Source organism: Lycorma delicatula, chromosome 2 (assembly GCF_047948215.1).
Source record: "Lycorma delicatula isolate Av1 chromosome 2, ASM4794821v1, whole genome shotgun sequence".
Classification (NCBI taxonomy): Eukaryota; Metazoa; Arthropoda; class Insecta; order Hemiptera; family Fulgoridae; genus Lycorma; species Lycorma delicatula.
The window spans coordinates 127,507,853-127,521,977 of NC_134456.1; the positions used below are offsets into that span (position 1 = coordinate 127,507,853).

Here is a 14,125-nt window from a genome sequence, read left to right on the forward strand (position 1 = left end):
GGAACTAATGGTTTAGAAGCCACTGACTAGAATACCATTCGTTACGTATGGTCAGTTTATTACTGTTGCTATTTATTATCATGACTTTTTTGGGCTTATTTAAATTCCTATAATTGATCCTTGAGGAATTTTAGAAAGTTTTTTTGAAAATGTTAAATTTGGAATTTTACCAGACACGTCGGAGGAATGGACCAAGTTCTTTGTTAAAATCTGTCTAAAGCGACAAAAGGTAGTCAATTTAATTTCTTTTCCTACATTTAGGCGATATAGTTATTGTAATTATATATCTGTTGGAATTGTATTAAATTTTAATCAGAAGAAATTTATAGTCTTATATAGGGTTTAAAGAAGATTGATTTATTAAATACAACATTACGCGATTTAAATGTGATTTTATCGTAGAAGTTTGTCGTCTTAAAATTCCTGTATCTTGTTCAGTCGGCCTTGATGTATGCGTGTGTGTACACATCGTTCAAGAAGGCTTAAAACGAGGAACTGTTGCTTGCGTTCAGCACTAACCTGCCATCTAGCGGAAGTTTTTATGAACTAAGTTTACAAACGACCTTTGTCTGTATTATCACTACTGAAATTTTGGTTATGTAATATTTATCTAATTTGTCGACGTTCAGCTATATCCCGTTGATTATTTTTTAAGACATTAAAATAACCACGTTTATGCATAGTGAAATGTATGTAATCTTTCTTGTTTTCTGTTTTGACATAATTAAAAAATATCTCTTCTCTTATATATTATTACAAATAGATAATTTTATTTGAAACAATATATGTAAACCTTCTTTTGTGTAGTCGTATCGCAGATATAGTTCTGGTTATATCGCGTTTGAACGTTTTCGTTGTGAGAAATTACGAGTCCATAAGTTTTCTTTATTAACACCATATTGGTAAAAGGTTTAGTTGGTTTATGATTATGTTTAGTTAGTATATATATAGCCGTCTACTTACATTTTTGTCTCGACCGTAACTTTATATAAGGTTAATTATCGTCATAATATTTTGTTTTATATAACCTATGTAGTATTAGTATAAAAAAGATGCTTATCGAAGCCTTGAGAGTGTTCGACGACCTTATGATTCGTTCGATGTTTATAAAATTTATTTACATTTAACCTTGTGAATCATAAATCATTTATAATTTATATCAAAATAACAGTTAATTTTATTTTTGGCTTGGTTGAAATATTGAAATTGATGGAGTTTTTTTGACATTAAGATAATACTGTTGTTGGATTATTCTTTGTGAATGAAATTTTCACGATTTTATGAGAAACAAAATTAACAATTTTTTTTATATAAGTAATCCTTTTCATTATAAAATTCGGGATATTCGATCAATTTTGGATTTAATGTATCAATGTTATCAATTTCGGAAATAATGTAACTTACTGTTAGGCTATTTTGAATCGTCTTCCATGCCGAGATAATTACGATCTCCTCCAACTTTACTTGGCTCAAGGCTAAGACCATACCCCTAAAATGAAGAGTACATTTTTTGCAATGAAAATTTGCTTTTATTCTGCTGTAGAATGTTAATAAAACGTTGTATTTTCACTTAAACTTCCTGATTTTATTTGCGTTTTGTTACTTGTCGATTCCTTAAATAATTCGACCGATATGAAATAATCGGTAGTAAACATATAAGTTTTGTCGGTAATCTGTGTTCATCCGGCTTTTCCTCGGTAAGTTATAACCCCGTACATGTCTGGGAATATGAAAACTGAATCTTCTAAATTTTTTCTGAAATCGATTGCTATGCTTAGTTGCGTTTTTATTTTTATTTGAACCTTCATCGGTGAAGTTTTTGTTTTATATTGAATGAATTGTTTTTTGAGGGTTTTAAGTACGGTGTGGAATGTCGGACGTTCCGTTATAAATTTCTAATCGTAAACATTCACGTCGATAATACATACATTCACTGTTATTACATCTAACCTGACGATTACATGTTTATTATTCCGTATCTACCGGAATAATACATTTTTATTTATTTTTTTTAAATAATAATTTTAGTTGGACAAAATATTAATTTTTATACTTATTTTAAACCTTTTTAAATTAATAGCATATTCCCTTCCGGTTAGGAAGTTGTGAAAGTTACATTGTAGTGTAATGGTCGACTGCTGCAGGAGGGGGCAAGGACGGCCGTTAGGTCGCGAAATGGAGCGAATCGTGTTAAGCTACTAGAGAAGGTGTACGCTGACATACCAGAAGCCTGTATAGAATTCTATGTGAAATATATTTAATGCGGTACTTTTTTTCTAAAGCTTAAAGAGTAAATTTAAGTATTTTATGCGGCAGCTGTATTAAACATTATAAAATCAACTAGGATCGAACCGATTCCTGTTTACACGGCATAGACTCTTCGCTGCGATGGCAGCTAGTAAATTTAATGCTACAGCATGAAGTGTTCATTCATGCGATTAAGATGCTCATTTCCGATTACTTACGGCCAGAAAGTATAACCGAAACGATCGATCGAACGTGAATATCTTTTATTACTGAAGTTTTTCTTATATAGAATTCATAACTTAACTCTAAAATTAGAAGTTTCGTGATATTTTACATCCTTGTATTTAAAATTAACGTATAACGCGGCTAATCCAAGAGACAAGAAGGATTTTAAAATTAAAGAGAAAGAAAGAAAATATATGCGATGTTCTTGCGTTTGGTCATTGTTGATGTAATTTTAATTTCGGTTGCCGCGATTAACATGTATATATGCTATACGAATATAAACCGTTTTTTCTTGGTGAGGGGGGTGGATGTTTCTACCTGATAATGTTTTTCCTAAACATTCTGTGTACTATTTTTAACAATTTTAGTCTTTATACTGTAAAATTATTGTGAATATTTCGAAAATCGATCCGAATAGGTTGTTGCAGTTCCAGTTGCGTGAATTTTAATTATAGGTTTTTTAAATTTTGATTTATGTTATTTGATAAACAGAAGGAATTAAAGGAATGTAGATAGTGTATGTAATTCTTCATTCTCATTGATTTTTTTTATAAGAAATGCTTCCATCTAATTAGTCGGTTAATTATTTCGTGTGAAATATATCTGATTGTTTTTTTTTTTGCCGTAATGGAATATTAGAATACTTTATATAGAGTGGCGCTTGTGTTGCGAATGAGTTCATCGATTGATTACAAACAAAAAATTTTTCAAAATCTTATTTTAAGTTATGAAAAATATTTATCATTAAGTTTATATATATATATATATTTGTAAATTACCTTCTTAAGACACACGTTTTGCTGCAAGGGAATTTTACAATGTAAAAAGTGGATTTTTCTACAAGAATGCCTGTTGATATGAAAACCGTTAGCTGTTGTGAGATAATACTACGCGGAATTTGTTTATTGCACTCCCTCGCCACGACCAAAACCGAGTGAGAGTGAGAAAGGTAGTGTTACAAAGATACCGCGCTAGCGCACGGTACCTATCTACTTACCTATCTGCCTACCTTCAGCGTCAGCGCCTGTCTCGCTTTCTAGACCGTGAGAATGTTAACAACGGACTTTCCTCCTCTGTCGTCTTGTAAGTAGGAAACGTTCAAACAATATCGTAATGAGTTTTTTATTATGTTTTTAAATTTAAATAGTTCTGTTATGATAATGAGATTGCGATGTATTGGAACATTAATTTTTAAAAATTGATCCCTTTTAATGTTTATGAAATATGTAATTTTATCTCCTTAAAATTTGTTGTACTATTTGATTTACCACGTTTATCGGTTGCTTATAATTTGTATATTTTGACATAAAACATTTTAAGTTTCGATCTGGATGTATTCACAGTGCCGGGAAGAGGTTTTTTGTGTTTATTTTAAACCGATTAGCGTTATCTTGTTAAAATAGATATCCGTCATAGGCTGGAACGGAAAGCTGGGTACATTTTGAATCTTTTCGGATATATGTACAGTAAGTAACTTGTATTTACCCGAAAGAAGAAATCTACGTGTAGTTTAAGTACATACCATTAGATATAGAGTTAATTTATTTGTTCTTTTTCCCCGATTTATAGTCTCCTTATATAATTACCCTATTTTTGTAAAGCGTCTTGAGTATTATTTCTATAAATACAGATCTTTATATCGCTGTATGTTATACGGTTTTTTTATAACGAGTGAAATTTTCAATTACGTATTTATTTGCGTTGTTAATTAAAAATTTTTATCGTTTAACATTATGAGGTCTTATTTATTCGTCGAGCGTTTTATTCCATTGACCGAGTGGTATAGAGGCAGGACAGTTATTTTGTTTGCGTCCGGGAAAAATTCCTGTCCATTCCTCGCTGGCTTTCGAGTGACGTCACGGTAGGTGGTAGGTAGATAGTGTTCCGTAGAGGGGAGTAGAGAGAGTTTCTTAGGGAGGGGCGGACACCGCTAATTCTCCTCCGTGCAGTCTGGTTTTTACAGAAGTGCCAGCCAGCATTAGGTTCGTGTTATTAGCTAGGCCACGTCGTCTAGTTAGTATTGTATTTTATTTTTAAAAAAAACCATTGCAGTCCGTTTTATTAAACAGCTGATTTATTTTAACAGTGTGGTGTAATAAGTCTGTGTTAATATTGTTCGGTGTTTGTTGTGTACTGTGCGAAGAATAGTGGAAATGCCACGTCTCGCAACAATATTTATTAAACTAGTATCAACTAATTTCACAACCTATTAAAAGGATCGGCGGCTGCTGCTGCTCGTGTCGACATGGACATGGTCGAACACAGCTTGAACGGTAAATATATATACAATATGTCTACATCATTTTGTAATTTAAATTCGTTTGCGGATATAGATTTTGACAAACTCTGTCGTAAAATGTTGTACAGATATGTTTTAGAAGGCCGTTCGTCTATATTTAATTATTTGGATCCAGTTCAATAAGATATAGTTAACTCTCTAATGTTAGTTTTTTTATGAGCGGTTTTAATTTTCTAATAATTTCTTTGTTATCGACAAGTTAGCTGTAAAAAGTCTTATCTTATCGAGAGTTTTAATGTTATTCCAGATAACTCTATTATCTTTTATCGATTAACATTGTACATGAAATTTTAAAGTGAGCTGTCGAAAATCTTTATTAGATATCGGCTAATATATTTATTTCAATTGTTTTGTGTTTTACATGTACATTTAAAAAAAAATTCTGTAACAGTTTCAGTTTTAAACGAGAACTTTACTGGTAATATTCCTTTAGTGATCGTGTCCAGTAACATTATTTACGTGACCTAAAGGAATGTTGTAATACGTGTGCTTGTCGTTCGGTCCAAGCTGTTTACAAATATTGAATAGGCTAGTTGCAATAGGTAGTTAATTTATTAACAGCTGTTTTAGCGTTCATTCATAAATTGTGATAGTTATTTTGTTTATATTTCATTTTATCTATTAACTTTTTACGTTCAAAATTTAAGTATGGTTTATGTAATGTAATACATGTCTTAATCGGTTTCCTCTCAAAGTGTGGTTTATTTGTAAAAAAAATTAATAAAATATATAAGAATAAAGATCGCATTTGAAATATTCCAATATGAATTAACATTATTTTACTGGTTGTACAATTAAAAAGCTAAAGGTAATTTTTCCCGATTTAAAAACTATTGATGCGATTTCAAATCAATTTTGATAAATGTAAGAGCTTTCGATTTTGTATATCACTTCACGGAATACTCTTTCGTCTGATAGATTTATTTATGAGCCTTTGTTGTGCTACTTGGCGATGTGTACTTTTTGTGTGAAAATGCCTGATGTACAACAAAAATATATTTGCTTTAACTGTTATTAAGTATTTTTGTGTTATTTTGTTTGCTGTTGCGTTTATTGTAGAAGTTAAATACTTATATTATTATTGTACTCTTTATTGTTTCAGAAGCGTATACGCTTCTGAGAGGTATGTTTCGTATGCTTATGGCCAAGAATTACAACTTAAACGGGGTAAGGTTGAAATATTAGTTTGTCTAGTGAATTTAATTGAGATAACGATATTGATGTATTCATAATTCTCGGAACTGTTTTCAAATAAATGTGAATATAGATACACGGATTGTTTGCATCGTATTCGTTCTGTTGAGCCAGACGTTTAATAAGCACCGAATTAATTATTGGGCGTATGATACAACCGAGATTGTAAAGTTCTGATTTGCTAGTTTTGTTTTGAGTGAAACTTTCGACTATTAATATAAACGGCCGATGGAAATTAGTCACGCCCGTTAATGCTATTCATATATTAAGATTCCGAAATAAAAAGATTTTACGAAACCAGGATTTACTGATTAGGATAAATACTTCTAACGCAAATACAAATATTTCCTACTTTCTCCGAACTTTTCACGGGAACCGATTGGCGGATATCGTGTCTGTTTAATGAAAAAAAAACAAATGCTGTGATATTTATTTTTACTGTACAAATATTTCAAAGATTAATCTTCGCATTTTCTTTCTAGAGCAGGTAAGCTCTAAAAGTTTTACACAAAAGCTTTTTGGACGGCCAAAACACGGCCTTCCCGAAAACTTTTGGTTTTATATGTAACGCCGTAACCGTTTTAAGATAATGTATATCGTAAATTTTTTTTTTAAATTTAATGATTAATTTTTATATGAATATTTAATTTTACCGAAGTAATGAATTGCGAATGATAGTAAGTTTTTCTTTACAGCTTTGTTAAGAATGTTTAAAAAACCGTATAAAGTGACTGACAATGTAGGTCAGGTGAGATATTATCAAAGGTTTCCTATATTAATCGTGTTTTGAATTTTATATTATTAACAAACATTTAATCTTTATTCGGTATTTTTGGTTTTGTTTCTCTGAAAAATCCTTAAATTATGTAGAATGTACCTTAAAACTTGTAGAACCGTGAAATTTTTCTAGCAGATCTTCTATCGGTTTACGTACAAACATGTAACTCTTACTGCAGAAACAATTAAAATACGTCAAGTGACCGATTAATCTTTTACGTTAATATTTTCGTGGAACAGTTTTTGTAAAGTAAATATTTCTTTCGATTTTGCACCGATGTTCATTTTGTTGCTTCTCATAATTCAACTTTTTGTGTGGAAATTTCGTACGAATGTCTGTTTTGTTTATTTCTCACAAATTTATCTAAACCATTCGTTCTGATAACAAGATCTCTCCTCTCCTTCACAAATACAAGCGCGTGCGCGTTAAGTTTTTTAATATTATTTTTGTTTTAGGACGTAAGGAAGCAAAATTATTGTAATTCTTTTTTTGATTCAGTTTTAGTACTTTAAATTTGGAAAAAAATTGTATTAATTTTACTCATGAGAGAATCCTTTAAATTTCACTTTTTTGTTGTTGTTTACTTATTTGTTTTATGATTGTCAAATTTGACAGTGCTAGAATAGAAGTGCGTATATGTTAATGTCATAACCGAATGGTTGTAGATGACCTGATGTGAGGCATTGTCATCCCTAAAACTACATACAAAATCTCTGCAATAAGAGATGCAGAGTTGAAGGTTGCCACATGCCAGATTTTGAAGGGAAAGTGAGGAGTTAAGTAGTTACATTTTTTGCAGAGAATATTCTGTCGCATTTCAGCTGAGACCACGGAAGATCAGGTGTAATGATTCAATCATACAAATAACAGCTTCAGTTTGTTCACCGCAAGGTCCGTCCGAACACCAATATTAATGTAGAAAGCAATTCTGTCGAATAGCCAGCCTCACTGCAGTACATGAGACAGGTGATATATTGGAAAAAAACTGTGTAGATCAAATTGTGGTATAGATTTTTCCAGTAGTAAAAACAATAAAGATAATTGGGAAGAGTATTGTGAATCATAGTTCAGTTATATATTAGAGAATAATGGATATGAAGTTAGTTCATTTAAGAATTTTACGCTCCTAACTATTAGTTAATGTAAGTTGTACTTTATAATTTATCTGTTGAATACTTAGTTTTTATGCTAAATTAGTAAGTTTAAGTTATTGATTTACGTTTAATTTGCCATAAAAGACCTAATGTTGCTTGGAATTAACAGCTTTACACGTGTGCGTGTTAATCATCTTTTTTATTTAATTATTCATTCTGCTAATAAAGGTGATAGATAATCATTGTTGTCCAATAATGTTTCTATTATTAAAAAAAATTATAAAATTAAGTTTTTAATTTCTATTCAGAGTTGTCTATAAATTATATTACTTTATAATTTGCTAGCTGTGTTTATTTTTATTAATGCACTCTTAGTACGTTTGCCCATATTTCTTTTTATTTTTCTCGTGCGCATAACTTCTGTACTTATTCGATTTACAATTTTTAATCCGATAGTCGTATTTATTATTGATGCGGTTTACTTTAATCTTTTTTTTTGTTTTTGTATATATAGTGCAACATAAATAATTTACAGTCACGTACGAATCATAATTATTTGCGTATGCCGGTATTTTGTATTTAAATAAATTATTTCTCTGAAACGTTTTTTATTTTTTAAACAGCTTTTCAAATTATGTTTGCTTTATGAAAGCTACTTTTTGTTTTAAAGGACATCCTACATACATCGCTTTAGTTATGCGGAAAGACGATAAATTATTGTGTAAAAGCAGTGATTCACTCTAATTACCTCATTAAACCTCGAGATAAAAATTCTGTCAGTCGTCGATTAAAAGATCTAATGCGTAATATGGGCCTTATTTTTATAGGTTTATCTTTCGTTTAAAACATGAGTATTTAATTAAAAGTATATGATCATTAGTTTTCGGCAATAATTACTGTTTTTAATTAAGGTAAGCCGACGCATTTATAGATTTTGTAGAATAATTTATGGGATTTTATTTCTGTACGGCTTGCTTATTGTCTTCGTAAATTGAAATAGTATTCTGATTGTGGGATCTATGTTTTACTGTTATTTACTAATGCGTTAAATATTCGCAGAGGGATCACATAAACTCTCATAACAGATATCAGAAATTACGATCGGTAAAGTCTACGTTAAGGAAATTTTTCAACCGTTTACATAATATTTTGGTGAGCGGGGCTTTTACTTCTGTTACACGCTGAATTTAAAAATCTAAACAATCATGATCATTCTGGTTGATATTTTGCATCCTTAGTACTTTTGTTTAATTTGAACCTACTTTTTACCGGCCCTATAAATTATTTATAGAAATATTAAATTTTTTATCGGTTTTATATTATTTTTAGTTACTATTAGACATGAGACTGCGGAACGGTTAACTGTTACTAAATTTAGGTCTAAACTTGTTTACTAAATTGTAGATGATACACAGAAGGCGGGATAGGTTGACTGCTCGTGCTGCAATGAAGTAACAGTAGTTGTGAATTCCTGACATTCTTCTTGTAGGGTCTGTTCCGTAGTGGTGGGGATCCGAAGCGGACGTTTCACTCTTGTAGTTTTTTTTATCTATGTACCTGCCTGATCTGGTAATGCAAGTGCATTATTGGTTTTTAATTTTTCGGACTCCTTATTTTAATACTTCGATAATAAAAATTAATGTAATGCAGTTATAGTTTATGAATTAGTACAATTAATTTTTTCATTATTTCTACTTGCTAAAATTTTTATTGGAATGTTAAGGCACGTAGGTGTTTGTTATTTGGCGTAATGTAATTTATAAATATTTCATCTTATGTAAAATAATTAAAGAATGATTAGCCGAATGTTGCTTGATAAAAATAATTCTTATAAAATTAAAAATATTATTCAGATTTCTCTTGTCAACGGGAGGTTCTCGTATAGCATTCATATTTATTGTTGAGTGCTAAATCATTCAAATGTCCGGATTATTATTTCTGTTATCAGTTATACTATTTGTTTTTTTTAAATAATTTTTGTAATTCCCAAAACCGTAAATTTTTGAAAATAAATGAACATTTCTTGTTTCGGGGATTCAAATTTTACTCTTACGAGCGACCATATATTTATGCTAGCGATGTACAAGCTGCAGGATATCTTACGTACGCTAATTAAAATTTGTTAAAAATGTAATTTTTTTTAATATGTCTAATGTTTGGATATTTTTCTTTTTATCGAAAGATGTTTTTATATAGTATTCAACATTTTTCATGTTATTCGATTAATATTGTCGCATATCATAGTGTGTTTTGCTGTTGTGCTAATTCCCTTCACCTTGTCCTCATTTAACTTTTTAAAATGCCCTTCTATTGTTATTTTTCTATCCAGTGATTAATTCGGTTCCATTCTCAATTGTAGTTCCCACGATTTAAGAAAAATAAAAATATCTGTTGTCTTCGTGTTAACCTTTTTATTGTATTTAGTGCACGTAGCAAAAAAACAATTTGGTTCCCAAATATTTTTAAATGTGTTCCAGAAGATCTTGTCGAGAGGCATCGGTCTTCTGTTGTGTTGTAGTGTTATAGGATATTTGTGAAAACGGGTTATTATATAAAATGAGGTTTTTTACGAATTGTGGTAGGATCTTCGTAGAAGAAAGGATAAGTCTAGGATATAGTTTATACACCCACACACACACGTATATATAGTAAATATCTTTTATAGTGACCTCCAAGGGGCTGTTGATTTTAGGTCATTATAACTGATGTTTAGGTAACTTAGTGGTATTACTTTAATATGCCATCTACACGGGTATTGTAATACAGTAATAATTATTAAAAATAATTTAATTATTTCAGAAGTAATTTAATTTCCGAATTTTTCAGGAAAATCGTTCGCCCTACCTTGCAATACAAGTCCTCTGCTACTTAAATCATTTTAACAGTGCTTGGTCGACATCATTGTGTTGACTAGACCGTAATTTTTTGATTTCACAGAATTTGATTTCCTAACTTTTTCACGGTTCCATATCACCGATATTGTCGAATGACCTACGCCAAATTCTTTGGCGATATCCTTATTCGTTTTGCAGTTCTCTAACCTGTCGATGTGTGCCTTTTCATCTACCGTGAATGTTTTTCGCAAAATCATAATTAAACCACTATTGAATGAATTATTCAGGATACGTAAAATAAAATACTATACCTCCACGATATGTTATGCTCAGTAAAAGATTAATAACAACTGAATGTGACTGTTTCCGTTTACAGTAATCTGTTACACGAAATTATAAAAAAAAGTTTTTGTACACATGCAAGAAAAAAGGAACCGTCAAAATATTTGTGTAGCTACCATGTTGATATGATACGTTACTGATGAGTCACTTGTTTCGGTCATTATAAACGATAAAATGTTGCATTTCAGTAGTAGGAAAAATAAGTCATAATAACTGATATGTACTACAACTGATGTCTAATAAACAAACTAACCAAGAGAAGTTTTTAGTCACTATATTTAATATGTCGTTTTATGTGATGTTACTATAAACGATACTTACCGAACTGCGTTACTGACCAGTCACTTTCGTCTGTCATTATAAGATAAGAAAGTGTAGTACGTATGCAGGTAAATAGGAAAAGGTGACTCATTTTAACAATCAAAATATTCCTGAGATTTACTACGTTACTGATGAGTCACTTCCCGTCCGTCGTTATAAGCGATAAAATGTTGCTCTTCAGTAGAAAAAATGTCATAATAACCGATATGTCTATAACCGATGTAATTATAAATAATATACGTACTGTATTTGTGTATTAACAGCATACCAAACAGCAAAGAGAAGTTTTTGGTCACTATCCGATATGTCATATCAGATGTCACTGTAAACGATGCTTATTGTATATGTATGTCTGTCCCTTCACATAAAATTTAAAGAATGGCATACATTTTTATTTTAACATAAAAAATATAACCTAAATGATAAAAATCATGAAATCAGTAACAATCATTTCGACCGCACGAAAATGACCTTGTCTTTTGAATATACTTAGGCAAACAGTGACAAAATAAATCGCTAAAAGTCTGATTCAAGAAAAAATTAAACATTTGACATGAAAAATATAAACCTTCTTCTTATCAATGTAAGCATAAATGAATTGCATTTTCCACAACATTCGTATGTAGCCAAGCCGCCTATAGCTGTGGACCATATCCTTGTCATCTGGGTAAAAGTAAGGCGACTTCCTCGGAAATACGGTCAGAATTTTTGGATTGATCTTAGTACATGGGGATTTCCTTAGGTACAGTTCGCCTCGTTTCACGTTTGTAAATTGATTCCATCGGCCTTATTCTCACTCTTTCCTTTTACTTATTCTCGCCCGCCCAGGTGGATTTTTTTTAATGAATTTTGGTTGGATAACTTGTGTGGTTTGATGAGGGCTGCTCAGCCTTAACTGTGTTGTATTCAATGGCTGTACAAAAAAAACCTGGAACTGAATGTTTAACCGGTTAAATAGGAGTTTTATATCCTCTATAATCTGTACATAAATATCAGTGCTTAGAGATTGGTGAAGAATAGATAAGAACAGAGAAGAGAATCAAACCAGATCAGACGATTGATAACGGCATAGCAATTATGTTCGGATCGCATCAGTTTTTTTTATAACGTAAGAAATTATTTTATTTAAAAGAATGTGAAGTGTGTACGTTTTTCATGTTTCGGAATGAAATATGTATTGAAGTAAATTAAGATTGTTGTTTAGTATTAAAAAAAAGTTAAAAATTTAATAATTATACTTTAATAAATTTTTTTTATGAGTATTAAAAGACCATTTACTTTTAAAACTATATTTTATTACTTTTACGTAGTAATAGCAATAAAATTTGCTTTATAAAACACCAACTACGTAAAAGCAATAACATTTCGATCGTAACGTCATATATTTGATTTAATACGTTTCATAGGCTTGAATTTTTTTTTCGCTACACGCAATGAAATTATTAATTGATTGTGATATGACTGACGTTTTTATAAATTTGTGATGCTGCTTCTGAATTAACGTTAAAGGGATAGCTTTTTAACGATTAAATTAATACGATGTTTCTGGTATACCGACCATGACCGTCTACCGTTAAGCTAGGGTCAACGATTACGCAAGACATGTTTATTATAATTCAGAACCTGTCGTTTTTAAATACATGTATTCTTTTGATATTCTTCGGTATGTTCGAGTTTTTAACAGCGATTGTTGCATGTAAAAAATATTTTCTAGCCCACTTCGATCGGTATGTATGTGTTTTCAATACTAGAAATTGACTGCTTCAGACTGTAGTAGCGATAAACTAACTCGTTTAATGCATGTAATAATAATTAACGTGATTTTACATACTTTTTTATTTAAGTAGTTATTCGTGTCAGTTTTAGCTTTTAAATAATCAATTTAATAAGTAAATATTGAATTTCTGCGACTAGGCGTATAGAAAATATATGTGGATATACTATTTTAAAAGCGACAGGTCAGGTCTATGAACGAAAGTTTAAATTGGAACAAATTAAAATGATATTTATATTATCTAGAATTATTTAGATAAGATTTTTTATTAGGCGTTATCAGTTGATAATAATAACACTAAGATTATTTCTTACTAATTTACTGCGATAACTCTTTAGTGTGGTTTTCTATTGCTGCTGCTGTGAATTTAATGTAGATTAATATTTTACTATCTAAAATCCCAAATGACGCGTCTTACTCTTGATACACGGTGTTGTGAAAAAGTAAACAGCATTTTAATTCTACCTACTAATCCTTACGAATACTAGTATTTGTAATGCGTTTCAGTTCGGTTGTAATCTGTAAAATTTAGCCTGAATTCAGTCGGGTATACTAACCCATGGTTAAATAACAGTTGGTGTTTAATATTTACTTCAAAATTACGTTTTCTCTAACGGGTTCATTAATTTGCTGCAACCTTTCTTATGGCGTGATTAGTGTAAAGAAGGTATGGTAAATGAGACTCCCATCAGGCTCGCTTTCTTAAAAGCCTAAAGTAAACTGTGAAAAGATATACCTAGATATAAAAGTACCTATTTTGGGAAACCTTTCGTGCTTTACCTTTTGTATAAAATTCTTTAATGGGTATTTTCTGTACAAGTACTGAAAGTTCCCATTAAAAAATGTTTTTAACACTTGTATAGACAAATTGTTATGCGAATTCGTAAATTTTTGTCTCCATTAGGCAACTGGTTTAACCTCATTGCAGCGTAGAAAGTTAAAATAAATAATACTTATTTCAACAGTTTATATCTTCTGCGTACCAAATTTACTCTGGTACTGTGCATGGAAAGGATC

General features: G+C 30.7%; 1 protein-coding gene across 8 annotated transcripts in view; it reads left to right on the forward strand.

The window, feature by feature from the left end:
* Window positions 1–14,125, forward strand: part of LOC142319213 (eukaryotic translation initiation factor 4 gamma 3-like) — a 230,884-nt gene that overhangs the window by 47,923 nt on the left and 168,836 nt on the right. The window contains exons 1-2 of one of the 8 annotated variants that reach the window (XM_075356239.1): window positions 4,435–4,745; window positions 5,874–5,894. The exons of 4 other annotated variants lie outside the window; for them this stretch is intronic. In XM_075356239.1, the coding sequence (XP_075212354.1) occupies window positions 4,718–4,745; window positions 5,874–5,894 (49 nt within the window). In that variant the 5' untranslated portion in view covers window positions 4,435–4,717. Of the gene's footprint in view, window positions 1–810; window positions 903–4,434; window positions 4,746–5,873; window positions 5,895–14,125 lie in introns of those variants that run through there. 3 more of the 8 variants (XM_075356235.1, XM_075356241.1, XM_075356240.1) reach the window with 3 other exon arrangements.